Raw genomic sequence first — 27141 nt, 5'->3', positions numbered from 1 at the left:
GCTGCGGGACCAATCAGGGGCTTGCCTCTGGCGCATGCGCGCCGCCTCAGACCATTCACCTCCGTGGGGGGAGGGCATCTAGGTCCGGTCGCCGAGAGGCGGGCTCGGAGCGCCTGGTTTCCGCCGCGGCGCTCTGGCGACCCGAACTCTATGGTACCCCGCCGGCGGGACACAAAGGGCCTGCGCCGTGGGAGGTAAGCCGCTCCGGGCCCGGAACTTCTTAGAAGAAGAAGAAGACCCCCCCTCGCCCCGGGGGTCTCGGGCGGAGCGGGAGCGTGGCGGGGCCGGGCGCTTCTTGGGGCACGGGGGCGTGTGTGGCCGGAGAGGAGGCGCCCCCTTCCCCCGGCCCTTCCGCCGAAGCCTCCCCGGGAGCCCTTGGGAAAGGGGGGGGGGGCTACGTCCAGCCAGCTAGAGCAGTGTTTCCCAACCTTGGTGACTTTAAGTCCTGTGGACTTCAACTCCCAGAATCCCCCAGCCAGCATAGCAGCTGCCTCAAACACTGGAAGGCTGCTCTCCTGTCCCCCTCGGTCCCCCTTCTCTCTAGACTGGCCAAGCCCAGTTCCTGCAACCGTTCTTCCCGTGTTTTAGTCTCCAGGCCTTTGATCCTCTTAGCTGCACTTTTCCCAAAGTCTCAACATCTTTTTTGTAACATGGGGGACCATCAGTCTGTGCAGGATTCCAGGTGGGGCCTTCCCAAGGCTTCATTTTGACCCTTGGAAAGAGGGAAAAAGGACAGAGAAAGCGCTCCCTCCGTCCCCCGTGTGTGTGTGTGTGTGTGTGTGTGTGTGTGTGTGTGTGTGTGTGTGTGTGTAGGGGGATTTCTTCATCACCCTCCTCTGCATTTCATTGCTTGGTGCTGAGCTGCCTTTCCCTGGGCTGGCTGGATGTGAGGGGGCCTCCCGTGAAGCAGCAGGTGAGGTGGCCTGTGGCCTCCTTTGGCCACTCTCCAGAAGCAGAAACCGGACCCTTCCTTTCTGCCCCTCCCTCCCCCACAGAATCCCACACTGCCGAGGAAGGAGGAGCCAACGTCACGATGTTACAATGTGCGGTCTCGACACTCCGAGACTGCCATTAATACTTTTGCCGCTGGACGGTCCATTGCGACCTAAACCGTCCCGCAGAGATGGTGATCAGGAAGACGAAGCCTTGCTGGTCTCAGGGATATCGCAAAGTCCCTGATTGACCCAAGGGAAGCGCTTCAGGCCTGCGGTAAACAGGCATCCCCCAGGCTGATGAAGTCGGGACGGCTCCAAAAGAAAGGAAGTGAAAAGAGAAAGTGAGTCCATCTGGTGAGGTATTTTTTCTACTTTGGGAAAGACTGCCCAAAGAAATTTTTATTTAAAGCCAAATTAGATCCTTAAGCAAAAGAATTAAGTGGCAAAATTAACTTATATTGGATTGCTTTGGAAAGCTTTTTTCTTCTTTGTAACTATACTTTATGGATTGAAGTGCTTGCAATGGTTCACGTTTCTCCTCTTAAAGTGAATGGATTGATTTTTTCTTCTGCTTTTTGTTGCTTTATTTTTTGACTTCTGGATTAAAACTTTACTTTTTATTTTAACAATTCTTCCTATTACTTGTTATTAAACTTCATTAAAGAAATTTAAATAACTTTGTTTTCTATAAGCCAGAGATAAATATTAGAAAGTGAAAAGTAGCAACACTGCCACTCGGAGATCAGAGACCGAAACAACGTATCTCTTCTCTTTCCTTCTTTGATCTCACTGACTTTGTAGCTGAAGGGTTTATAACCTGTTTACAGAAACTGATAAAGAGCCAAGGGCATGAATTGTTTTCACAGGTGCCTTTGAGAAGTATTTTGGCAGGGGAAAGAAAGGAGGAAAAAACAGAACTCTTCTCCTTTGAAGAGCATAAAAGAACCTGTGTTCAAGTCAACCTAAAATAAAAAAAATAAAAGAGGCCTGGAAGGCTAGAGTGGCAGTGGCTATTAGTTTTTTTTCCCCTTTTCTTCTTTTTTGGAAACTTGGATCAATATTCAGATGAGGAAACCTTAAAATTACACAATATCTTGGCTGGAATTCAAAATCTACTGGAAGGATATGGGAGAATTGAGAAGAAGTTGGAAAGACTAGTCTGCCTCACAGCAAAATATGTTGTAATATAGTTCCTTGTGGAGGTGTGTGTCCCCCATGGCCCAGTTCATCCCGGGCATGCAGAGCCACGCTGAACCACACAGGAGAAAACAAACTCCTAAAACTCCATAACATCCTGATAGGGCATAACATAACATCCTGAGATGTGCCCTACCATTGACGTCCAGGATTTGACCATATATAGACAGAACTTCTCTGAGCAGTAGATTAGAAATTGTATTTTTACAGGCTGTTTTTAAGCACATGCTATTGCTCCTCCTGCCTTTGTCCTATCTCAATAAAAGGGGCTCTCAGACCCCCAATCTGGGTCGTCGCTCCATCCCGAGAAAGGTTGTGTCCTGTCTTTTCTCAACATTGGCCTCATGGACGAACCACGGGAACGTTACAAAAATATGGGGTTGGAGCCCCAAAAAATAAAGGGGAGAATGAAGACATAGAAGATAAAGACAAGACAATAGAGAAATTTATTAATGGAGCAAATGTGGGTGAAAGTGGAAAGAAGGGAATATGGAAAATGGAATTCGACGAACTGGAGCCCTACCCCAGATTCCAAGATACAGAAGAAAAAAAAATGGTAATGATGGATCTAAGAAGAGAATTTTTTTCAGAAGCACGATTGACAACCAAAGACAAGCTAATTTTAGTAAACAGCTGGAGGGCAACGAGATTACCTGAGCAACAAAGTGCGGAGAGAAGTTTATAAAAACCTGATAAAAGAGATTAAAAAAAGACTGACACCACAATTGGCAAGAGAGATAAGACTGTTTTGTTACTGGAAAGGTACAGGTTCACAATGAAAGTTGATCATAAAAAATTAGTTGATTTTAGTGATCAATAAGTAGGAATTGAGTAATTCTTAGATTGTTTTAGATTGTTATTAAATGTTTATTCATTAACAAATAATTAACTATAATAACAATAATAAAATGATAATGGATACAGCTTAATGATATATACATGTACTGGCAAACTAGTAAAAGAAATTTATAAATTGCAAATTGTGACCTGGGAAAAAGACATAAATTTTATTAACAAATTTTTATTTAGATCTTGTCATAAAGGTGTAAGGTTTTTTGGGGGGGGCATCTGACGAGAGGAGAAGGGATATAAATAGTAAATGTTTTTTAGCCAATTATAATAATAACAATGAAATGTCGATGGATATTTTTTAATAATATATACATGCTCTGGTATTGGCACAAGCAACTTGGATACAAATTCTAAACGCGAGTTGGGGGGAAAAAGAGGGAAAAAGGTTTAGAAACTTTATTAATTGACTTTTACTTAGAAGATGCTATAAAGGTGTAATGTTATTGGAGGATTTTTTGAATCAGCTAATGAATGCCATTATGGGGTTGTGTCTTTAAGTATGAAGGCTTTGAGATAAAAGCATGTTTAAATAATTGTAGTCAAATGAGAATTGTGGTACATTGATAGTAAGATATACAAAGATTTTTTGACTTAAAGTATATAATCTGATATGAACTATAAGTAATGACTGTGGAAGAAATGCACGAAAGTTATCTGTAACCAGTCGACACGCTTTCTGCAAGATGTAATGAAGGATGATTCTTTTTTTGTGTTTTTGTTCAATTAAAATAAAAAAAACCCTTTAAAAAAAAGAATCTCAACACACACACACACACCCGTCTCCAAGGCGTGCAGAGAAGCCTGGATCTTGCGATGCTGGGAACACTCTGTGCTGTTACATCATCTGCCTTGACCTGGGAAAGGCGGTGCAGCCTCTCTGCTCGGGGCCCTTCCTCTCCCCCCCCCCCTTAAGGCCCTGTGCTAAGCAGACACGTGGCCAGGAAGCTGACTTGGGGGAGGGCTGGAGAGCTGGCAGTGACAAAGCTGAGCCCCCTGGAGGGAGACGGGGCCGAGCAGCCAGGGCTACACCCAGAGGGCAGGTAAAATAAGGGGAGGTTCCTGGGAGGGCTGGGCAGGAGGGGGACTTGCCCCTTGGCATCCGTCAGACAATGGGGGCCACCTCTCAGCCCTGGGGGAGGGTGGACATGGGTACTGCACAGATGTGTCAAGCCCTCTGCACCGCCCACCAGTCCGGGGTGAGGGGCACCGTTTAGGGAGGGCTGAGATGCCAGGGCTGAGATGCCGTCTGTGGAAGGCCGGGGCCATGCTCAGGCTGAGCTGCGTTCACTAGCCTGCTCTCCTTCCAGAGGTGCCACCTCTGAAGTGGTGATGGGCAGAGAGGGAGCTGAGGAGTGCCTTGCATTGGATGGCTGAAAGAAGGAAGGGCAGGGGTGACCTGCGTAGCCCTGAGCCGCTTCTCCCACTGCCAAGGACGCTTGGGGGGGGGGGGGGGGAGGTCTGGTATTCCGGCCTTGGAGGGAGACAAAGAAGCTGCCACTTTCTGCAGCCCTCCCCACAAGGTGGGCCTGCTCAGAGAGAGAGGGAGAGGCAGAGAGAGAGGTGCACATGGCTGAACAGCCTCCAGGCTACCCCGTCCTCTGTGCGCCTGGAAGTGCCACCAGCCGAGAGGAGAGGAAGCCTCCTCCTCCTCCCTGGGCTCCTCCAGCACGTGGCAGGCCCCGTGCTCCAGGCCCCGCCCACTGGGGCACCCTCCTCCCTAGCGGAGGGCAGGGTGGGACTCTCCCCCCTCCCGGAGGAAAGGGGAGGGCATCCGCTGAAGGCCAGGCCGAGCACGGAGGGCAGAAGTGCCATGGGTGGGTTCATAGGGCACACCAATGCAGGTGCCCCCTCCCCACGGTTGGCTTCATCGGGCCCAGGGTTGTCTGCTGCTTCTCTTTTCAACGGGAGACCCCTCGGCCAGATGCGGGCAAGGTCCCTTCCTTGCCAAGACCCCCCTTCCCCCCCTCCCCCAGTGCACAAGGGAAGGTGGATGGGCCTGGCAGTTTCGGAGAGGAAGGGGGTCCTGCTGGCGCCATCTGGTGGCCTCTGGTGTGTGGTGCAGGGGTAGTGCTCCAGTGGCTTGGTGGGTGGGATCAGCCCCTCCTCTGATGGAACAGGGACTTCCCCAAGATAAACACCCCCCCCCCTTTGCTCAGTCTCTGGAGACGAGGGGTGGCCTTGCTTCCTCCAGGCACTGCCCACCTGTCCTTGCTTGGGGGGTGTTGGGGGGGGGGTTATCCTGTTAGTTTGCCTGTCTCTGCCCAGCCCTTAGCAGGGTGCTTGATGTGCCAGCCAGTGGGGGGCTTCAGGTTCAGCAGGGGCACAGGGAGAACAGGAGCTTTCCGGATGCTGCTGGTTGCCATTTGGGGAGGGGGAGGGGGGTTTCCTGACTATTCTGTGTCTTTCTCACCATGTCTCCCCCCCCACACCCTGTTTCTGCCCCCTTACAGGACTGAGAGGTGTAGGCATGCCTTCCCATGGGCCCTCCAGCCCCCCTTCCTGGCCTGCGGATCACGAGAGGAGCCCATTGGCCAGGCCAGGTTTAAAGTGGGGGGGCCACGTAGGGCAGCCTGGGAAGATGGAAAGGGCTACCCATAATGCCCCCCCAAAGCCCAGCTGCCCAGTGAGTGAAGGGGAAAAGGACTCTGGATTTTCAGGTACCTTTGCTGGGGATGGGGGGGCGGCTTTCTATAACAGCCCCTTTGCTGGGGGAGGGTCTCTTCCTGTCCCAGTGGTGGGGAATCAATTGAGGAGGGGCCCTGGGTGAAGGGGGCAAGAGGAGGAGCAGAAGGCTGACCCACGTGGTGTGGGGTGAACCTGGTGCAGTCGCTCCTCACAACCGCCCCCCACGCGCATGGGCTGTGCTGCAGGGGGGGCAGCCACGAAGGGCTTCTGTGGGCCCCTGGCTGGCTTCATCCGCCTCCCCCTTCTCTCTTTGCACAGACAGGAGCTCGGAGGGCCTGAGTGGGCAGACGGACACCGAGGACCTGGCCAGCCCCCTTCGTCCCCCGGGGCCGGCCAAGCCACAGAAAGCGAGGGGGGGGCTCCTGGGTGGCGCCTTTCCTGGTGGGATCACCCCTCTTTACCTCATCAAGGACGGGATCCTCGAACAGGTAGCCTCTGTGGCCCAGGCCCTCCCCAGCCAGGCCCCACCATCGGCCTCCTGCCTGCGGGTGTTTACGGCCCCCGGCTCCCTGTGCGAAGGAGTGCCCGGTCGGTTGGGGGGTGCGGGCTCCCCTTGCCTGCCTGAATCGGATGCCGTTGGGTGGCCCAGGGAAGCCCCCTTCTGACCCCCTGCCCGTCTCGCTCTCTTGCAGACCCTGGGGGTGCCCCCCACGGCTCCCTTCCTGGCCTGGAGCAACCAGCGCCCCCTGGAGAATGCCCACGGCTCTGCCGCCCACCTCCTCCTCCTCCAGGAGCCCATGGCCTCACTGACGCCCATGCCCCCCAGCCAGAAGCCCTCTGCCAAGAAGATCGGCTTCCCCACCCTCGGCGCTTACCCCAGAATTGCTGCTCATCCCGGCTGGCAGGCCGAGGAAGCCCCCAGACCAGCGGCAGAGCCCAGCGGGCACAAGTGGTTCTACATGGGGGAGGCCTGGGCGTCTCCAGAAGCCCCCACCGCAAAGGACAGCCGTGAGGAATTGCCAGCAGAGTCTCCCGCCAGCCCACGGACCTCTGCCCTCGTGTGCCCGGAGGCAGCCGCTCGGCCCACCCCGTCCTGTGCTGGGCTACCCCCTGGTGGGGGCAGGACGGCTGCTAAGGGCGCCCGGATGCTCAGGGGACGCAGCCTGGAGAGGCAGCGCCGCCTGCACAACACGGTGGAGATCCTGCGCAGGTCGGGGCTGCTGGGCATCACGCTACGGACCAAGGAGCTGCTCCGGCAGAACGGCAGAACCCAGCGGGAACTGGCCCAGCTGCGGGAAGAGGCCCAGCTGCTGTGCGAGGCCGCCCGGAGCAGCGACTCCCGGGCGTGGGCTCGCCTCCAGGACGCCATCGGCCGCTCGGAAGCCCCCTGCCCGTCCAGCAAGGGGGGCAGCACTCAAGCCCACTCGGGGCAGCAGCCGAATTTAGCCGCTCAGCCCACAGGCCTCCTCCTGCCCAGCCCTGTGGAGTTCTTGTCCGGCTCTGGACCGGCCCTCGGCCCAGAGACCCCCTTGCCGGTGGCTCTGCCTTAGCTGCCCCCCGAGCTCTCCGTGCTCTGGGCAAAGGGTCTCTCTCGCCAGGAGCTGCCAGCTGCCGTCCGGCCCTGCCTGGCCTCGCCCTGCCGCCAAAGGCGTTTCTTTTCCCGGTGTGATGCTTGGTCATGGGGGTGAGCTGGTTTCTCCTGAGCCCCCTGGATGGGGCTCAGCAGGCCCAGGACCAGAGCCCAGCGAGAGGGAGAGGAAGGACGGGGGGCATTTGGGAAGCAGCCGCCGTGTTCGGCATGGTTTGGGTCAGCCGGGAGCCTCCAGCATTCGGTCAGTCAGGAGTGGGGGACCCACTCAAAGAAGTGGCAGTCCGCACAACAGCCCCTCACCCAGCAGCTGCGCTGGCTTGTTCCTGGGGGCATCTGTGCCTGTCCTGGAGGAGCCGGTTCTCTGCCCTTTGGGGCCGCTCAGAGGGCAGCTCCCCCCCTACACCTGCCGTTACCAGCAGAGGCACTAATAAAAGAAAGCAAAACCTTGGATGTGAGTCAGCCTTTGTCTTTTGCCCCTGCCCTGGGGGGGGGGGGCGGAGAAGGTGCCCTGGGGGGAAGGAGTGCTGGGGCAGACCCTGCATTGCAGCAAAACTTCAGCCTTGGAGAGGGGAAAGTCTTGGCAGCCAGAATTTGCCCTTCAGCCTTGCCAGAGATGCCAAGAAACCCCCTTGGCCAGGCCGGAGTGGGCACAAGGCTGGGGGAACCCCATTGGGGGAAGGGTGAGCAATGCAGCCTGTTGGGCAGGTTCAGGGGCTGCCATTGGGGGGGGGGGCTCAGCCAGGAGCGTAGAAGTGTTGCACGCACTGCCCCCCCCCCCATTGAGATGTCTTCCGTGTCTGTCTGGATCCCCCCCAAGAACTCTGGAGGACTGTTTGCTGCCTTGTCTGACCAACTTCTGGGGTTCCACCAAAGACATCTGCGGGTTTTCAAGAAGAGGTTGGACCACCATTTGCCTGAAATGCTACAGGATTTCCTGCCTGAGCAGAGGGCTGGACTAGAAGACCTCTGAGGTCCCCTCCAACTCTGTTATTCTGGAGGTGGGGATCCTTGTTTCAGGAAGACGGTTGGCTGGGACCTTCTGTGCTTGTCCAGATGTGGATTTTAGGTTCCTGGGCTGTCAGGAGAAGGAAATGCAGCCCAACAATAGCAAACCGGCATTTTAAAGCCTTCCCAGAGAACCAACACAAGGAAAAGTCGAACTGCATACAGACGTGACAGGGGCCTCATCTGCCATCGCAACAGGGAAGAGCTTTGGAAAGGGCCAAAGAAAGAAGTTCTTTGCCTGTTTAGTCTTCAGGGTGGTTAAATGTGGCGCCATTCACGGAAGTGCTCCCAGGTGTCTCTTCTGGCCGTGGGAAGTTGGCTGCTTCACCTGCTCTGGCCACACTGGGGAGGGGGGGGAAGGCTGTCTCTGCCCCTGACCCACATCTGGGAGAGGGTGGGGGAGGCAGGGAGGGAAGGCAGCCCTGGTGGGAGGAAAGCCTTGTAGCCTGTGGCCGCAACGCAGACAACCGGAGGCGGCTTTTGCTCTTTGGCACCATCTGGTGAAGAAGCTCAGGGACCCCAAAGGACTTTTTCTAATGGAGGCACTTTGGGGATTTCCTACCAAGGAAGGAAGGAAGGAAGGAAGGAAGGAAGGCGCCAGGCAGCATTAACTAACAACTGCCAAGTGTCTCCTCAGCTCCTCTGGAGAGGGAAGAAGGCTCCTGGTGGGACCACTGGTGGGGGGCCTCCAAAGCTCTCCAGGGGGGAGGGGGTGTAGAGGGGCAGCAATCCCAAGGGCTGCCCCCCCTCCCAAGGGACTAGGGTGCTCTTTGCAGCCCCCCCGTTCTTGTATGGGGGAGGGACGGCCTCCCTCCCACGGGCTCCAGCTCTCCGCCCAGGGTCACTCGGGGACAAGGGCTGCCCTTTCGCCTTCCTTTCAGGCCTGGGGCCGGAGGGTCGGAGGGAAAGCCTGGCTCGCCCTTTTCCCCAGATGGGCCCAGCCCAGCCGCCTCCGGCCCACCTCCCCCCCCCACAGCAGTGACCCTTGGAAAAGAGGCGGGGCAGTGAGTGGGGGGATCACTTTGTGGCACTCCCTCCTTCAGCCCCAGCGCAGAGCTCATCGGCCGCCGTATTCATTGCTTTAGGACAGGCAGCCGAGGCCCACCAGAAGGGGGTCCCCAAAGGCGAGCTGTGGTTGGGGGGCAGCCTGGCTGCGGCTTCTGCTCCGGGCTCCTCCTCCTCCTCTAAGGGGCGGAGGTCTCTGCACCTTTGGCTGCTCTGGCTGCCTTCCCGGGGTCAAACTCCACCTGAGCCTCCTTGGTGTTGACGAAGGTGCTTCTGTTAGCACAAGGAGACGATTTTAAACAGAAAACATTTCTGACTAAACAACACAACATCCCCCCCCCCTTCCAGGCCCCCATCGGACGCTGGGCGAGCTTTGCCCTGGGGCCTCTGGGCAGCTGCTGCTGGGGGCAGAAGGGGCCCCCAATGCCTGGAAATGGTTAATAATTGATTGTGTATTTACACTTAGGAGCAATATACACAAATGGCAAGGGGGATTTTGCCTCACTCCCACCGCAAACAAATAGGGAAGACTTTGGGCCGCCCAAGAGGAAGACGGCACAACTTTGTGCGCTGCCAACGCAAAGGAAGGAGTAAGGGGGGGGGGTCCCCGCTGATCCCCAGGTAATTGCCCCACCTGTCCTCTTCCAGGTGTGGTGCAAACCTGGCTTTCCTCTTAGCAAGAGCCTTTCCCGAAAAAACTTAACAAGATGCAAATAGAGTCCAGGGGAGGGAAGACCCCCACAGCATTTCCTACAGCTGCCTCCTGACAAGCCTTCTCCAGATGCCCTCCAGTGGGGAGGAGGGGGGGTCGCTGTCTCCCCATTGGTTTCTTCTCTGGGGGTCAACAGTCTCCCAACAGCCTCCCATGGCAGCCCTGGTGGGCTTTCACCTGCCAAGCCCAGGCGTTCTGTGGGCACCAGTCCTATGGAAGGGCCCCGGTCGGAGGGGGTCTCCTGAGTGAGGGTCCCCACTGAAGGGTCCTGAAGGGCTGCCACATCCAACTGGGAGGCTGTTGCTGCCTCAATCCCCAGGCCCAGGAGCATCGGGGGCAAGAGTGGGGGGGGGGCTATGCTGTCATAGTCCTGCTTCAGCCTCGCCCCACGTCTGGCCCCACAAATGGGGTGCCCTGACCTTATGGTGCTCTTGTGCAGGGGAGATTTCCAGCAGAGGAGCTTCCTGGCCTGCAGCAAAGCCCAAATGCCAGTCGGAGGCCACATTAGATGCCAACCCCCCTCTGGTCTTAAAGGGGAGCCTCTGGGCTCCTGATCCCCAAGTCAAGGCCCCAAAACATCTGGAAACAGCTGCCTCTCCCAGTAGCTGTGCCAGCTAACTTCGGCCAGATGCAGATTTTCCCACCAGGCTGGGGCTGTGCACAACTGTCCCCTTAAACGTGAGCTGCCCAAAGTCATCTTTAAGACGAGTGGCCTTATAAATCTTTTAAACCGATCAATATCAATCAACCTCCAGCAGATCTTGCCGTGCCCGAAGGTCCCTGCCCCAGGCCTGCCACTGCCCCCCTCTCCTCCGGGTCTCCGGGTGCGGCTGCTGGAGCTCCTGGGCTGCCCTCCCTTGAGCTGGCCTGGGAGGTGGTGGCTGCCGAGTCTTCTGGAGCACCTGGAGTGGAGAGGCAGAGGGAGGCCCCCAATGCCAGGACCGTCCCTGGGCAGGAATGCAGCCATGCCCAGGGCACCAGGGAAAAGCAAAGAGAAGCGAGGAGATAAGGCATGGCATAAACAGAGATATGACTGATGACTCCTAGGTCATATGTTGCAAAAAAAAAAAAGCCACCTTTCTTTCTGATTTGGCACCAGTATCCATGATTAAGCATTTGATATATTTACCTGGTGCTCTTGCATAACCCAGAGGTGGTGCCAATCCCAGCCCCAGTTAAATGCCCACAACCCCACTGAGCCTGGACAGAGGCTGGCACCATGGAGCTGGCAAGCGCACTCTCCCTCTTCTTGGTTGCCTGCCTCTCCTACCTCGTCCTGCTCTTCGTCCGCAGGAAGCCCTCTGCCAGGGGCCGGCTGCCTCCTGGGCCCACTCCTCTGCCTCTGGTTGGGAACTTCCTGCAGATTAAGGCATTTGAGACCTTGCCATCCCTCCTCAAGGTGAGTCCTCCCCCCGCTTGCCCAGGGGAAGCCCCGGAGAGGCTCCCCCCTCGTTCACGCCCAGGGTCTCCCTCCTGGGTCTCCTCAGCCAGCTCTTCCTTCCCACGGTCCCCATCTCCTCCTGGCACCCTCTTCCTGTAGCTCCCGTGAGATTCTTTGGGCTGTCCAATCTGGGGTCCAATCTGGGTCGGTCGTCTTTCCTTCCTTGTTCGGCTTCCATTTATGCATTCTCACCTCCTTGACGCCTGGCAAAGGGGTTTCCATCGGTCCTCGGATTTGTCAGAATCGCCTTCTGATCAAGCAGGCTCCGAGGAGCCACTCGGACCAAGATGAGGGGAGGCTTGTCGAGGCTCCAGCGGTTCTGGAGAATCTGCCTGGTGGGGCTGGGAAGACGGCTGGCTTTCCTTGGGGAACCTTGTCAAGGCTCCTCGGCTGGCAGAGGGAAGCCGCTCCCCAAACGCAGGGCACCCAAAGTTGTTTTGGGGAGCAATTCTATAACCTAAGAGTATCCATCACCCCTACAACTTTCGTTAGCCTCCTGTCTGGAATAATAATGATGAAACATCAGGAAATGCAAATGTCTCCTTTCCTGAGCTACACACCTGAAGGATAGAAATGCTGCCACCGTTGTCAAAAGATTCCCCAGAGCCGTTTTCTAGAATTTTGGAAGCTTTGTTTTCAATACTTGTGTGTGTGTGTGTGTGTGTGTGTGTGTGTGTGTGTGTGTGTGTGGTCTCTTCTGCCTTGGTGCAACTGCGAGGCATTGTGCAATTTTCCTTTGGACTAAGGGGTACATAGTGTGTTATGCTGCATGATGAATAAAGGAATAATAAACAATATTTATGTTCCTGTTCCAAGAATTGGAGTGTCAAGGCAACGGGTGATTGATGAGGCAGGACGTCTGGCATTCAGACTGCACCTCACGACACCTTCGGTGGCTGCCCTGCAAACGTCCGTCCGGTGTCCGTCGCCAGGCGCTCAATCCACTAACAGCTCTGCCTCTGTCTGTCTGTCTGTACATAAGAGAGTCACGGGGGATGGGTGAGGCTCGGCTCAGCCCAAGTCAAAAGTGACGGGACCCCTCCTGGCTGCTCTCCCTTCCCAGGGTGGCAGAGGCCGGTTTCCACAGCAGAGAAGCTCTGGTTGCCTTCCAAGGATTCCTAGCCCTCCGCGGACAGAGTCCTGTCGGCTCTGGGCCATTTGTGGAGGAAGAAGAGCTTGGAAGCAAAGTTCAGGGAAGCTTGGATGGATCCCAACCCTTCCGGGTTTCCACATGGATGGCCCTGAGGGTCTGCCTCTGGCAAGGGCACCTCTGGGGCTCCTCACGAAGGGGCCGCCTTCTCCTTCATCTGCCCTGCAGCCCTGGGAGCCCTCTCGGTTCTCCATCCGAGTCTTTCCTCCGGCTGAGCTGGCTTGGCTTCCCACGGTTGCCCAACGGCTGAATTTGAGATGGGTGAATTTGAGATGGGTGTCTCTCTGAGTCCAAAGAGTCAGCGGGGGAGGCAGGTGGGAAGAGGAGCCCTTCAGGGTGGGGCAGATGAAAGAAGCACCCTGTGGCCCACTTTCCCTCTGGGAGGGATTTCCGCCACGGCTGTTTCCCTCCCCTCAGAGAAGGAGACATTTGCATTTCCTGATGTTTCATCATTATTATTCCAGGCAGGAGACTAATGAAAGTTGTAGGGGTGGTGGATACTCTTAGGTTATAGAATTGCTCCCCAAAACATCTCCCCCCCCACCTGAAGGAGAACTCTGGAGAGTTTGCTTAGTGACCATTCAAAGTTACGACAGCCCTGGAAAATGTGAATTACGCCCGTTTTTCACAGTTAGGGTCTTTGCGGCCTCCTCATGGCCAAAATTGAGGATGCTGGCAGCAGTCTCACACTTCTGACGACCGCAGCATCCCCGGATCCCGGGGTCCCCTTTTGTGACCTTCTGACAAGCAAAGTCAATGGGGAAGCCATTCACTTAACAACCGGGTTACTAACAGCTGCAGTGATTCACTTAACAATGTAAAATGGGCCAATGTCTCACTTAACAACCGAAATGTTGGGCTCCGTTGTGGTTGCAAGCCAAGGCCCACCTGCGTTCCCTTCTCTCCTGTGCAGCTGTGGGAGCAATATGGCCCCGTCTTCACCGTCTACTTCGGGAACCGGCCGATCGTGGTCTTATGTGGCTACGAAGCAGTGAAGGAGGCCCTGATTGACAAGGCGGAGGAATTCTCCGGCAGGAAAACCAACCCCACCCTGCAGAGGACCTTCGAAGGCCACGGTGAGGACCCCAGGTGTCGGCGGGGCGGGAGCAGGCCAGGCCGCCCCCCTTCCCTGGCCACGGGGCCCATTGCTCTCCTCTGCCCCCAGGGGTGGTCTTTTCGGAGGGGGAGCGCTGGAAGCAGCTGCGCCGGTTCTCCCTGACCGTCCTGAGGAACTTTGGGATGGGGAAGAAATCCATCCACGAGCGGATCCAGGAGGAGGCCCAGTTCCTGCTGGAGGAATTTCAGAAGACCCAAGGTGAGGCTGGGGAGGGGGCAGGGGCAGGGGGCGGCTGGAAAGGCCTCTGGGCTGACCGACTGATCGTCCAGCCCATTGTAGCAATGCGAGGTCAGATGTCCAGATGCCCAGAACATAAACCTAGAATCCCAGGGCCGGAGGGGGCCGGAGGGGGCCGGAGGGGGCCGGAGGGGGCCGGAGGCCTTGGGCAGGGCTGGGACTAGAAGGCTTCTGGTCCAGGAGATGCTTGGCCTGAAAAAGAGCGTCACAGAAAGGGGCTCCTTCCTTTGCGGAGTCCGAGAGGCCTCAGGCGCCCCTTCCTCTCCAAGTAATGATCCGCAGGGGAGGAGGGGAAGCAGCCCCCACCCCTCCCAAAACAACCAGGAGAAAACCATTTACCTTTCTGGCCAAAGCGGTTGACCCTCCCTCCTTTCTTCTTCCCTCCCTCCCTCCCTCCCTCCCTCCCTCGGCACCAGAGAAGCCCTTCAGCCCCATCTCCTTCCTCAGCTGCTCCGTCTCCAACGTCATCTGTTCGATCGTTTTTGGGAACCGTTTCGATTACCAAGACAAGGAATTTCTGGCTCTCATGAAGATGATGAACGACAGCTTCCGAGAGATGAGCACCAGCTGGTCTCAGGTAGCTCCACCACAGCTCCTGGCCTCCCTGCAGCAAAATGGGAGGATGCGAGGCTTCTGCTCCCTCGGACAAGCTGGCCCTGTCCGAAGACGCCGGGCAGCTGCTTGGCTTGGGAGGCTGAGAACTCTGGTCCAGGAGGGAGGAAAGGGAAAAAACCTCCAGGATTACTTCAGTTCCTCTCCTGTCAGCCTTATTCTGCAAAGGCATCTGCCGATTTATTCTTGAAATGCTGCATTAATTAATTGATTAATCGATCTCGTTGAGTCCCTTTGGTGACGCCCTTCTCTGACACATCCTTCGCCTCTCGTCCGCAGTTCTACGATATCTACGTCAACCTCCTGAGATACTTCCCGGGGCCCCACACCAAGATCTATGACATCCTGGAGGACATGAGGCTCTTCATCGCCAGGAGGGTGCAGAAGAACAAGGAGACCCTGGACCCCAACTCTCCCCGGGACTTCATCGACTGCTTTCTCATCCAGATGGAGAAGGTGGGAGGCGGGGAGGGAGCCCAGGATGGCTTCCCCAGCTCCAAGGCACGGGTGGGTGGGTGGGTGCTTTGCCAAGGGGCAAAAGATGTCCCGGGGGAGGAGGACGCTGCCCCTTCCTAAGCAAACAAGACCGCCAAAGGGCAGGAAGGCCGGGAGACTGGCGCTTCTCAGCCGGGTCTCGTAAAAAGAACTTCCAATCCAGCCAAGGGGAAAGCGAGGGGCACGTTGGGCGTCCAGGAATTCACCAGGCCACAGTCTCTGCAGTTGCACCAGGCTCCAAGCCGCCGTCCCTCCCTCACTCCAAGGGCAACCTCGGGACGCCCAGCATTGGCAGCTCCTTTCCTGCAGAGGGCACTGGGGCACTGGCAGAGACGGGGACGGAGGCAGGTGAAGCAGGAAAGGGGCTGGCAGAGGAGGCAGCCTGTCCCCTGGGAATCTCTTGGCCAGTCCGGCCACTGGCTAGGACCAAAGGGCCAGTTCTGTTTTGGGGGGACCGGCGCTTGGTCAGCCCGCAAGCAGGGCTTGTCTCGCCTGGTGTGCACCCCCCCCCCCAATCCGGCTGAAAAGCCTTCTTCCAGCCCTCCCCCAAGCTTATCATGCCCTTGGTATCCACTTGGCCTTCAGGAGAAGGACAATCCGGAGAGCGAATTCAACCAGAAGAACCTGGAGTTGACCACCCTGAACCTGTTTTTTGCTGGGACGGAGACGGTCAGCTCCACCCTGCGATATGGGTTTCTGTTGCTGATGAAGTACCCCGAAGTGCAAGGTATTTTGGGGAGGGGGGTGATTCAGTCCCACTCTAGGCCAGGAAGCAGCCCCCCCCCCCAAGTGCCATCGGGGTTGCTGGGCCAGAGAGAAGTTGCTGTGAGCTGCACAAAGGCCTGAACCCAGCCTGTGAGCCACCCACGTGGGAGGTGAGGCCAGGAGCTTCCCCTGCCGTGGGGCGGAAGCCAGCCCCACAGCCCTTGAGCCCTCCTGCCCAGATCCTTGGCCCCCCAGCCACTGATCCGGGCACGTCAGAGAGAGTGCAGTCGAAGCCACTAAGTTCAAGGCCACCTTTTGCCAGCAAAGATGCAGGAGGAAATCGACCGTGTGATTGGCCAGAACCGGATCCCCAACATTGAAGACCGGAGCCAGATGCCCTACGTGGACGCGGTCATCCACGAAGTGCAGCGGTTCAGCGACCTCATCCCCATGAACGTGGCCCACGCGGTCACCCGCGACACGGAATTCAGAGGCTACCTCATCCCGAAGGTCAGAGCCTTGGGGAGGGAGGGGGGGCCAAGGGGCATGGGGCTGGCATGTTGCCACTCCGGCTTCTGGCCGGGCTGCCCAGCAGGATCGGGCAAAGGGATCAGGGGGCCAAGAAGGGCTGGCCAGCATGCAGGAGCCCCAGGCGGAGAGTGCCCACCCCGAGGGGGCAGATTGCGAATGGCCCAAAGGCAGTGCCTCCCCTCTGCCCACCCAGCCGGCCAGGTGTGATGGGGGGAGGGGTTGATGGGGGTCCCAAAGGATTGGAGGAGAGAAGGGAAGCCCAGGCACCCATCCAACCCCCCCCACTCTCTCAGTGCAAAAAGGAGAGCGTCTCTTGGCCGCCTTGCCCAGATCGCTCGGGCATCTTGTGCCAGCTGGGCGAAAGAGCCTCTGAGCTGGCGCTTCTCCTCCTCCTCAGGGCACAGAGGTCCTTCCCATGCTCAGCACCGTCCTGCATGATGGCACCAAGTTCAAAAGCCCCCAAGGATTCCACCCGGAGAACTTCCTGGATGAGAACGGGCAGCTGAAGAAAAACGAGGCCTTCGTCCCCTTCTCTGCAGGTAGAGCCCCCCCTTCTCCCCCCCTTCTCCCCCCCTTTCCTCCCCCCACCCTCCCGGGCCAGGCTCCTCGGCTGCCCTTGGGGTGTTTGCTCTTACGGACTTTTCCGGTGTCAGTGCCAAGTTGGCCCTGGGGGCTGCCTCAGCATTTCCTGCGCACCCTGGACCCCCCTTTGCCCCCCCCTGGCAACTCAGGAGCCCAGGAGGCAGGGGGGAAGGTTGCCCTCTAGGCAGCGGCCTTTCCTTTCCCAGGGAGGGGTAAGCGGCTCCTGCCCATCCAGCTTCCGGCCAGGACACGGCCTGGAGCTGCCCAGAGGGTAAGGCTGCTCCTCCCACCCTCTCCTCGCAGGGAAGCGCGTCTGCCTGGGGGAAGCTCTGGCCCGGATGGAGCTCTTCCTCTTCCTCACCACCATCCTGCAGCGGTTCCGGCTGAAGCCCCTGGTGGATCCCAAGGACATCGACCTGACCCCCCAGGAGTTCGGCTTTGCCACCATCCCGCCCCTCTACGACCTCTCGGTCGTCCCCCGCTGAGAGGAAGGAGCCGAGTGGGCGTCCCAGCGCACCCTGCCTCTGCGCTCCTGTGCTTTTGCACCAGCTGGACTTGGGGGGGGGGCTGCACGGTCCCCTTCTCTGCGACACCCCCCCCCGGGGGGCCAGGATTCCTGAGGGGCTGGGACAAGATGCCTCTTCCAGGTGTTTGCCTTGAAAATATAAAGCTTTGCGGGGATGCAGGTGGCTGGAACTGGTGCAGCCTTGGTTTCTTCTAAGCCCTGTGTGTCTGTGTGTGTGTGTCTCTGTGTGTGTGTTTGTGTGTGTGTGTGTGTGTGTGTGTGTGTGTGTGTGTGTGTTTCCTGCATAATCACTGTGTGGTGCTGCTTCAAGAGAGCAAAGCAGAAAAATAAGAGAGAGCAAAAGCCGGAGGATCTGCCCAGCACAGGGCCATAAAGAGCCACCGGGTCTCCCGGACCAGATGGCCCCAAGTGTGGCACTCGGGATGCCCCCTGTGGGTGGACTCCCGCTTTGTGAGGTGCGGAGGGGGCTGGACAGGAGGACAGGGGTCCTTCAGGGGTCCTGTTGCTTGGGCCACTAGAGCAACTGGCCTGCATTGCCCGGCCTCCTTCAACCGCCTTGCAGGGCTGGAGAGAATGGCTACCAGGCAGCACCGCTGCGTGCCGCGCTACAGTCACCTTCTTGGGGCAGACTCTGGGCGAATCCCAGGAGAGGCCTCCATGCCAGCTGAGCAGGAGCAGCCCTCTTGCAGGACCGGAGCAGCCAGCCGGACTGGCCGAGCGTCAGCGGAATCTGAAAGAGCTGCTGATGGGCCGCAGCCCAGAGTCAGCCGAAGGGGAAGCGGCTCACCAGAAATGAGGTGACCCCCAAAGCAACAGCACCTTTCTCCACCCAGAGCTCCCACCTTCACACCAGGTGCACAGCTCAGCCGCAGAGTCCTTCCCCAGGGCACTCAACCCTCAGCGCCCCCACATTCACCCCGTTTGATAAGAGCCCCCAGAAGATCAATCCAGGAAGATGCTAAGTGGGATATTGGGCAAGTGCAGCCACGGAATCCGATCTGAATTATTTGTTCCAGTGCAATCGGGAAGAAGGAGAAATAATAATAATAATAACAACAACAACAACAACAACTCCGCCGTTGCCGGTCCCAAGCCCGGATGAGAAAGGAGGAGGGTTGGGGTCAGGTTGGCAACTGGTCCCATTAAAAAAAACCACCAACCCATACAATATGGTGAAAGAAACAAATAAAAATTTTATACCGCATCGGTCGTCGCACAGGTTAACAAGGGTCGCGGCGGATGTTGGGGTCCCTGGACATCCGTCGACAAGTGGGCTACAAGTGGACCAGCCAACAAAACGACATCACATTGGTTGAGAAAAATAAGGTCACAATCATAGACATCGCAATACCAGGTGATAGCAGGGTCGCCGAGAAGGAACATGAAAAAATCGCAAGATACCAGGACTTAAAAATCGAAATCCAACGACTATGGCACAAACCAGCAGTGGTAATTCCAGTGGTAATTGGCACACTGGGTGCTATTCCAAAAGCACTGGAATTACATTTAAAACAGTTAAAAATTGACAAAATCACCATCAGTCAAATGCAAAAAGCCACACTGCTTGGATCTGCACGCATATTACGAAAATACGTTACGACGTCCTAGGCCCCTGGGTGGGGCCCGACTAGTAACCAATGCCAAATCCGGCGAAACAACTGGCCGCTGTGATACAATTGTATAGTAATAATAATACTATGCTGTCCTATGGCCATAATATAAATTGGGGGGAGGAGGAGGCAAGAGCGTGAAGGGCCGAAGGAGTCGCTGGACACAAAGGGCTCCCGTTGCAATGCAGCCTTTCTGGGCTCGGGATCATAATTGGGATTAAAGCTCTTTCTCCCCTCCCCCCACAGACTTCATCCAGACCCTGAATGCCCCCAACAGCTGCCATTCACTGTCAGAAAACCACAGGCATTCCTGAGATTATGAGTTCAATTTTGCCTTTGAGCATGTTCTGACTTAAAAGGTTTCCTGGGTCAGCCGTTCCCTTGCAACCCCCTGAATTCCTCTCGCCAGCCTGGGCTTTGTCGGGGGGGGGGGAGGCATAGGGAGGGGGCCAGAAGCTGCCCATCCAACATGGGAAGTTTGGGCAAAGACGTGCCTTCAACACCACTTGTGATCTCAAGGCAAAAGACGAGCCCCTTTTGCCGGCTGCCTGGGACCTCTTGACAACATAGCCCTCACAGAGGGCATTGGGTGGCAGCAGCCGTGGTCAGCCAGGCCTGCTGGAGGCCACTTGCCAACCTCTGGGCTGAGGCCAGGAGGTGTTCCAGCCCCCGGGTGCTGCCAGCCTCTGAAGCGAGAACTGCTCCCCTGCCCTGCAGCCACAGGGCTTGGCAAAGAGAAACACAACCCCACAACTAAGGCAACAAGGGAGGAAGGGCCTGTGGAGTGCCCGGGGGCATGCTGCCATCTCTTGCTCCACCTGTGGAGTATCTGTCTGAAGAAACCATCGGCCCTCGGAGGAATGTGGGTTGCGGAGCACAAACATTTCAAAGCTCTTGACCTCTTTGGCAGATCCAGTTACACCAACAGGTTGTTCAGAACTCTGGTTGGGAGCAAAGCTTGAGGAATGGCATGGGGGGGCAGGGGTCAAGTGCCCTGGGCTTCCTCAACCCCTGACCCGCATGGAGCCTCCCTGGATGCTCTTTTCCTCCCCTTCCCTCACTCAGGACCCTTTGGCAGTCGGAGAGCAGCTGTTTTAAAGGGGGCCCCCCTGGCTGTGACCCTCTGAGCCCCCCTGAAGCCCCCCGCCTGCCCCCGGTGAGCTTGGCAAAGCCTGCCCTGCGAAGGGAGAGAGCTTTATGTAAGCTTCCGTCCTCGGCTTAAGCCACTTTCTCCGCTCACAATGGGAGCTCCGGGAAGGGCTCCGGTTTCCTGCCCCCCCCCCCCACCTCAAGGTTCTCACGAGGCTCGTGCCCTCCTGGCCCGGCCCTTTGTCTGCCAGGGCTCCTCTTGGCTTGGTTTCCGAGGAAGCGGGACAGAAACGGGCCTGGTGTTTACAGGAGACCGTGTGCGAGGGAGTGTTGTGTAAGCCCTTTCACAAGTGGAATTTCACAGGGCAAAGCACACCCAGAGGCCAAGGTGTGGGCAAGGCACGTGGCAGAACCCGATGTTTGGCATTGGGGAGGATCGAATGGGGGGCGGAGGGCATTTCAAGAAGGTTTCCCTGCTTCCTGGCAGGAGGGAATTGCCAGCAGGGAAAGGAGAACAGTTCCTGCTTCCTGGGGGCCCAGCAAGCGTGGAGGAGGGGTCTGGGACCACACGCCCTCCACGGCCACCAGAGCTGGAACACGAAGGCAGCCCAGGAGCCACAGTCCCTGGGGCCCCGGCAGTTGTGGGCCCCTGCCAGTGGGGAGATGTGCAGGGGCATTCCAGCCGAGCAAGGCCACGTTCCACGGTGGACGCGCCACCCTCTACTGGAGCAAAGCAGGCAGACCACTGGAGCAGGAGGGGGGCAGGGGGTTTTCCCCAGACTCCGCAGTCCAGAGAAGGTGCCACCTCTTGGGGGAAAGGACAGCCCTCTTGCTTGCCACCCCAGAACAGACCCTCCCCAAGAGCTCAAAATGGGGGGGGGTGTCTCTCCCTCTGAGGCCGTGTCCAGCAACACAAACACTCTCACGCCCACAGCGTGGTGGGAAATGGACCCTTTGTGCCATCAAAGCGCTTGGCGGAGCCTCCTGCTTGAGCCCAGGTGGAGGCCGTAATCACAACCTTTCCTTGAAACTCAGGCAACCGGCCATGAACTCCAGTCCCCTTCATGCCACCCCCTGCCGGTTGCCCCTGGGCCAGATTGCGCATTCTGCCTTCCTGGCCCTCAGCGAAAGATAACGTCAAAGTTTGATCCTCTGGTCTTTCAGTGGAAAAACGATGAGGGATGTGCTGCAAGAAAGGGAAAAAAACCACGGAAACTGAGGCCGTTGCATTCTCATGGAGAATGCAAAAATGGAGGCTTTTTTATTTGGAAAACACCCCACCCCTTTCCTGCTCAAAGGTGCCTGTGCAGAGTTCACAGGATTGTTTGAAGGGTCAACCCATCTCCTGATGGAAACTTCCCAGTGCAACCTTCAAGCCCAGAGACATCTAGCCGGACCATCACCCAGCTGCCCCCTTGCCCCCCTTTGCTTCCCAAGGGATTGTGCCACAAGTGGGCAGGAGCCACAGAGGGCGGGGGAGGGGGGAACCTATTATGCAATATCAGTCAAGAGGTAATCCAATCACCTTTACATAACTGCCACCCTCCTTCAGTATCGAGGCAGCTCCTCCAGAGGGGCCCTCGCAGGACGACGGCTGTTATGTAACTGAGGAGGGAAGGGGAGGGAGTCTGCGGTTGGGTTCAAGGGAAGGATGCTGACACCCTCCTTCTTCATCCTCCTTCATTGAGAAGGAAGGAGCCTGAGGTTGATGGAAAACGAGGCAATCCGCCGGCTGAGCTCTGGGATCACCACAGGGCAGCCTTTGCCAAGCGTAGCCTTGACGCCACGTTTGGCGTGCAGCGGGCTCAGGCCCAAAGAAAGCATCAATATTCTGGCTCCTTTGGCATCCTGCCCATTGGGCTCCTCTGTGGGGAGAGTGGGGAGGCAAGCTGGTCCCAAGGACCACATAAGGGAGAGTCGGTGCCAAAGCAGCCCCTCCCTGCTCCCTGAGAACTGGCAAGACACTGCTAATTGCCTCCCCTCCCCCCCAATACTGCTCTGGCCAAGAAGAAATCTGGTTGGCCAGGATGTTTTGTCTCCTCCCGACTTTGACCCTTTTCTGGGCCGGTCAATAGAGAAAACTTTGGCCCAAGCACAGCCTCCCCTCCTGGCCCTTCTGGGAACCAAAACTCAAGCTGGATGTACTTCAGAATTCCTTCTTTGTGTTTTAACTCAAAGCAAACGGCATATTTTGTAATGCGCTTGGTCAAGATTCTGGTAGTCACCGTGGATATTGTCTGCAGCCCTCCTGTTGCCCAGAGGCCTCACCCCCGGGAGTCCAGGCCCACCGAAGACTCTTCCAAAGCACCCTTGAAGTGTCCTTTGGCCCTCCGGATGTCGCTGACAAAATATCCCTGCATCCCCTCTTGTTCTACTCTCTGGTCATTTGGTGAAGGGGGAGGGTCTCCTGGGCGGTTTCTGGACTGAGGGGCCAAAACTCACCAGCCTCTGAAAGGCGGACCCGCCTCTTCAATTGGGGTCCGAAAAGTCATCTTTTCAACACATCTAACTCTGGTTGTGGAGATTCTGTCCCAGTTGAGGTGGGAAGATGGCAAAGCCGCCCTCGCCTTAGGCCAGAAGACCTCCACAAGCCCTTCCTGCCCAGGGAGATGCCCCCTCCCTCCCTCCCTCCCTGCCAGGTGCCCAACAAACGTGGCTTTGAAACCCAATCTTCTTTTCCTGCTCAGCTCCCAGGTTCCAGTGCCGGGAGAGGCAGATAAATAGCAGCAGGTCCTGGGGGCCCCAGGTGCATTTCCCGCCTGGTCATCATGGAGCTCGGGGGCACAGTAGGCATCTTCCTAGGCATTTGCTTCTCTTGCTTGCTGCTCATCTCTGCATGGAAGCGGATGCACAAAGAAGGGAAGCTGCCCCCAGGACCCACCCCGCTGCCCTTCCTTGGCAATATCCTGCAGGTGAAAACCAGCGAGCCCTTCAAGTCCTTCCTGGCGGTGAGTTGTCCCCTCTTTGGTGCAAGGAGGTGCAGGGCAGAAAGGCGGATCGGAGGTCCTCAAGCTCATGGGCTGGCTGAGCAGAAGCTCCAGGTTGCCCAGAAGGAGCCATTCTAAGCTCTGGGAATGAATAACCCCCTCTCCCCCCCAGTTCCTCAAGTATCTCTAGGGGTCCATAAAAAATGGAGGAAAAGCCAACCAGAGCCAACCAGAGCACCAGTGCCTGAAGGCGATGCCACCCCATTATTAGCCCTAAAGTAAGCAGCCTCCGGGGATAGGCAGCTCCCGACCGTGGATGTGCCACCGAAGGCTCATCAAGGCTGCTGGAATCCTTCTTGGAGAGTAGATCAGTCTAAATCCATTTTAGAGTTATCGAAGATCTAGATTTCTCCAGACAAACTGTCCTGCCTCTGGCCTGAAGTTGCTGCCACGACCCCAAGTGGGAGCCTTTCGTGACCTTCTCTCCGTGGCCTTTCCCGCAGTTGAAAGAGAAATATGGGCCGGTGTTCACAGTCTATCTGGGCCCACGGCGGGTGGTGGTTCTGTGTGGGCACGACACAGTGAAGGAAGCTCTGGTGGACCAGGCTGAGGAGTTCAGCGGCAGAGGGGAGATAGCCAGCATTGACCGGAACTTCAATGGTTTTGGTGAGTAGAGCAGATCCAGGGCGTCTGCCCAAGAGAACCCAGGTTTCCTAGCAGAAGCAGAAGCCAGTGGGAGGTTGAGGGGACATTGCGGGTGAGCTCCCTCATCTCCTGCCTGGTTCAGGGCTTCAGAGAGGGAAGTGTTTTTATGGGACTGAAGAGGGAGCCTTCAAAGGAAGGATGGACCCTTGCTTTCCAGGAGTCGCTTTTGCCAACGGGGAACGCTGGAAGCAGCTCCGTCGCTTCTCCCTCACCACCTTGAGGAACTTTGGGATGGGCAAGAGGTCCATTGAAGAGCGGATCCAGGAGGAGGCCCAGTATTTGATGGAGGAAATCAGGAAAACCAAAGGTGGGTGATGAGCAGGCTCAGCAACGCCTGACTGGAGCTGGGGCTTCGCGTGCCTCCGGGTCAGGGAAAGCCGCATCCTCAGGTAGACCTTTGCTTCTTCCGGTCCCTCAGGCCAGCCCTTCGACCCCACCTTCTTCCTGAGCCGCACGGTCTCCAACGTCATCAGCTCCGTGGTCTTTGGCAGCCGCTTCGACTACGAAGATAAGACCTTCCTCTCCCTGCTGCAAATGATCAACGAAAGTTTTATGGAGATGAGCACCCCTTTGGCACAGGTAGTGGGCAATCGTGGAACAGGCTTTCCCCCGGGGTGGGCCAGGAGGATCCTCCCGACGGGCTCTCCCTGGCGGAACCCAGAGCAGACCTCTTCCTGGGTCGACTCCGGTTAGTGCCAGGCTGCTCATTTTGCCCCATAAACACACCGGGTTTCTCTGCTTTGCCTCCCAGCTCTACGACATGTATTCCTGCATCATGCAGTACCTGCCAGGAAGACACAACCGCGTTTACTACCTGGTTGAGGACCTGAAGGACTTCATTGCCGGGAAGATCAAAACCAACCAGGCAACGCTGGATCCCAGCAACCCTCGCGACTTCATTGACTGCTTCCTCATCCAGATGGAGAAGGTACCGCCGGGAGTTTCTCACCCACAGGGAGAAGCCCGGGAATCTGAAAGACTAAAAGATGGGGCTGAGTGGGAAATGGGTGGAAATTCCCCCTGGAGTCCATCCCACGAGGCTAGGAAGGAGTAGGAAGCCATCTCAGGAGCCATTTCTTCTCCCTGCAACACAGGCGGTGGACCTGCCTGGTGATGCTAGGCGGTCCCCCACCTTAGATTGGTCTCCCCCAGCCTGCTTCCTCTGCTACCCCAGGAGTTTTGGGCAGCCATCATTACATTTCAGGTCCAGAATCCCCATCTAGTAAATAAGCGAGTGGCTTGTAAACCTGGACCTCCTGGATCCACGGGGCCTCTACTCACCATGCAGACCCTGCTGAGACGAGGCCTTTCTTCTCTCGAAGGAAAAAGGAAACCCTTCCACCGAATTCAACCTGAAGAATTTGGTCCTGACCACCCTCAACCTCTTCTTTGCTGGGACGGAAACCGTCAGCTCCACCCTGAGATACGGACTCCTTTTCTTGATGAAGTACCCAGAAGTGGAAGGTAGGCTGGACAAGCTCTGGAGCCGTTTGCATGGAGGTGTCCGAGGGGAGGCAGCTTCCTCCCACAGACTCCCCCCCACCCCACCGGGAGAGACTCTCAGCTGCCTGAATGGAGCACGGGCATTCACCTCAATGGGCAGCTTACAGAAGACCCGTCAGAATGGAGAAGGCAGCCCTTCCGTGGCTTGAGAGCCTGGTGGGCTCTTAATGAAACAGGTGTGAGATGGCTTTAAAAAAGGAAGTTAATTAGTCCTCGTGGGGAAAGCAGCTTCTCTTCCTCTCAGACCAGGTCAAAGAGAAGGTCCGCTGGTCACCCGCAGCAGGAATATTTCTGAGGGTGTAGCAGGAATGTGGGTGGGTGAGCAGAATAATTTTTATTGGGCTGCAATGCAATGCCATAAAGGTTGGGGATGTGTCTCTTGGGTGAATCTATTCCCACCTGATGCTTCTGCCTTGAGGATGGGGGCCGTGGGGCTTTGGAAAGAGGGGAGGGGGAGGCTCTGGGCCTCTTTAGCTTCAGAGGCTCACCCAGGTCTCTCCTGACTAAGGGGCCCGAGGCAGTGGCCCCCACTGGGTTGAGAGGCCTGGGCCACTCGTGTTCTCCCAGAAGGATTTCCTTGATGTTTCGGCAGAGAAGATCTACAAGGAGATTGACCAGGTCATCGGCCCCAGTCGCCTTCCTGCCACGGAAGACCGGCTGAAGATGCCCTACACGGATGCCGTAGTCCACGAGATCCAGAGGGTGACGGACATTGTCCCCATGGGAGTGCCCCACACGGTGATCCGGGACACTCAGTTCCGGGGGTACCTTCTGCCGAAGGTGAGGCTCCCCGAGAGGAAGGGGCCGTGTGCAGCGATGATCCCTGGTGAACGGAGCCTCAGTCTGAGTTTGTGTTTCTGCAGGGCACGGACGTCTTCCCCCTGCTTGGCTCAGCCTTACGGGACCCCAAATATTTCAGCGACCCCGAGAACTTCAACCCCGGACACTTCCTGGATGAAAATGGCCGTTTCAAGAAGAACGAGGCCTTTGTGCCGTTTTCCTCTGGTGAGGGCCGGGGCCTTTTCCCCTTCGGCTGTCCTTGCTCTGGGGCACCTGACCAGGGCAGCACAAGGGGCAGCACAGCCGAGGCCAAGGGGCGGAGTTACGGCCCTCCCCCTCCCCCCCTCCCCGAGGCCTTGAAAAGGTGGTGACCCTCTTGGCCAAGAGAAGGGGAACGGTCTCCCTCGGTGGACAGGGCTTCCTTGTGGCTGATGTCTCTCCTCTCCTCCAGGGAAACGCGTCTGCCTGGGGGAAGCCATGGCTCGGATGGAGCTCTTCCTCTACTTCACCACCATCCTGCAGAACTTCTCGCTCAAGTCATCTCTGCACCCCAAGGACATCGACGTCTCCCCCAAAATGAGCGGCTTTGGGAACATCCCCCCCGTCTACCAGCTGAGCATGCTGCCTCGCTGACTGTGGGCATCTGCCTGCTTCTCTCCAGCCCCCTTCCTGAGGCTGTCCTGTCTGAGCCCCACAGCCCTCCCCCCTGGGACAGGTTTCCATCCAGGTGGCTCTTGTCCTGGGCGCCTCCCTGCCTCCTGCTGGGCCGGGGAAGCAGATCGCAGGGATCTGCTGGGTCAAATGGATCCCTTCCTCAGAGCAGCCCCTGTTCTGGTCCAGATCCCAATCCAGGGGAACAGGGGGGGCATCTGTGGAGGAGGAGCCCATAGCATCCCAGTTGTGTTTAGCCCTGGGGAAACTGCTTCCCTCCAACCCCAACTGGGAGCTCTGGCCTCTGCTCTTCTCTCTGCCCCACTGGCGCCCGTAGAGGGTTGCTGCACCCACCCACACCCCGCCTAAGACCTTCTCCTGGAGGGGAGAGAGATTTGGAGCGGAGTGTGCTCAATTCAGTTGCTGGAGACTCCAGTCAGAACCATCTGGAGGTATTAAAAAATGCCCTAAAGCCGGCTAGGTATTCCTTCCAGCTCCGTCTGGCTCTTTCGCCGGAGCCTGCCTCTCGTCTCTCCTCCCCCCACCGCAGCCCCTTCC

The 27141-nt window shown here is 57.1% G+C and overlaps 3 protein-coding genes across 7 annotated transcripts; all 3 read left to right on the top strand.

Moving 5' to 3' along the window:
- Positions 1-146: 146 nt before the first annotated feature.
- Positions 147-7648, top strand: CIPC (CLOCK interacting pacemaker). 2 transcript variants are annotated; one of them, XM_087727606.1, is made up of 4 exons: positions 147-194; positions 5435-5641; positions 5928-6097; positions 6302-7648. In XM_087727606.1, exons 2-4 carry the CDS (start codon positions 5452-5454, stop codon positions 7157-7159), a joined length of 1218 nt encoding a protein of 405 aa, XP_087583732.1. In that variant the 5' UTR covers positions 147-194; positions 5435-5451; the 3' UTR covers positions 7160-7648. The 2 variants fall into 2 exon arrangements, with proteins under 2 accessions (XP_087583732.1, XP_087583731.1); XM_087727605.1 differs by lacking the exon at positions 147-194 and adding an exon at positions 3949-4024.
- A 3465-nt stretch (positions 7649-11113) lies between these two features.
- Positions 11114-17488, top strand: LOC106541107 (cytochrome P450 2G1). Its single transcript, XM_087727596.1, has 9 exons — positions 11114-11321; positions 13427-13589; positions 13679-13828; positions 14284-14444; positions 14759-14935; positions 15560-15701; positions 16002-16189; positions 16608-16749; positions 17096-17488. The coding sequence occupies exons 1-9, from the start codon at positions 11142-11144 to the stop codon at positions 17275-17277; spliced, it is 1485 nt and encodes a 494-aa protein (XP_087583722.1). The 5' UTR covers positions 11114-11141; the 3' UTR covers positions 17278-17488.
- Positions 17489-22773: 5285 nt separating this feature from the next.
- On the top strand, positions 22774-26565 carry LOC106541085 (cytochrome P450 2G1). 4 transcript variants are annotated; one of them, XM_014056414.2, is made up of 9 exons: positions 22774-22965; positions 23448-23610; positions 23807-23956; positions 24068-24228; positions 24401-24577; positions 24972-25113; positions 25745-25932; positions 26016-26157; positions 26384-26565. In XM_014056414.2, the coding sequence occupies exons 1-9, from the start codon at positions 22786-22788 to the stop codon at positions 26563-26565; spliced, it is 1485 nt and encodes a 494-aa protein (XP_013911889.1). In that variant the 5' UTR covers positions 22774-22785. The 4 variants fall into 4 exon arrangements, with proteins under 4 accessions (XP_013911889.1, XP_087583726.1, XP_087583729.1 ...); XM_087727600.1 differs by having other exon boundaries at positions 22786-22965; positions 26016-26184; XM_087727603.1 differs by lacking the exon at positions 23807-23956 and having other exon boundaries at positions 22786-22965.
- Positions 26566-27141: the final 576 nt, after the last annotated feature.

This window comes from Thamnophis sirtalis, unplaced genomic scaffold, assembly GCF_051295495.1.
Source record: "Thamnophis sirtalis isolate CommonGarterSnake01/CBP01778 unplaced genomic scaffold, rThaSir2_p1.2 scaffold_13, whole genome shotgun sequence".
Taxonomy (NCBI): Eukaryota; Metazoa; Chordata; class Lepidosauria; order Squamata; family Natricidae; genus Thamnophis; species Thamnophis sirtalis.
The sequence above is the reverse complement of the archived record's forward strand: the minus strand, read 5'-3'. Positions and strand labels throughout refer to the sequence as shown.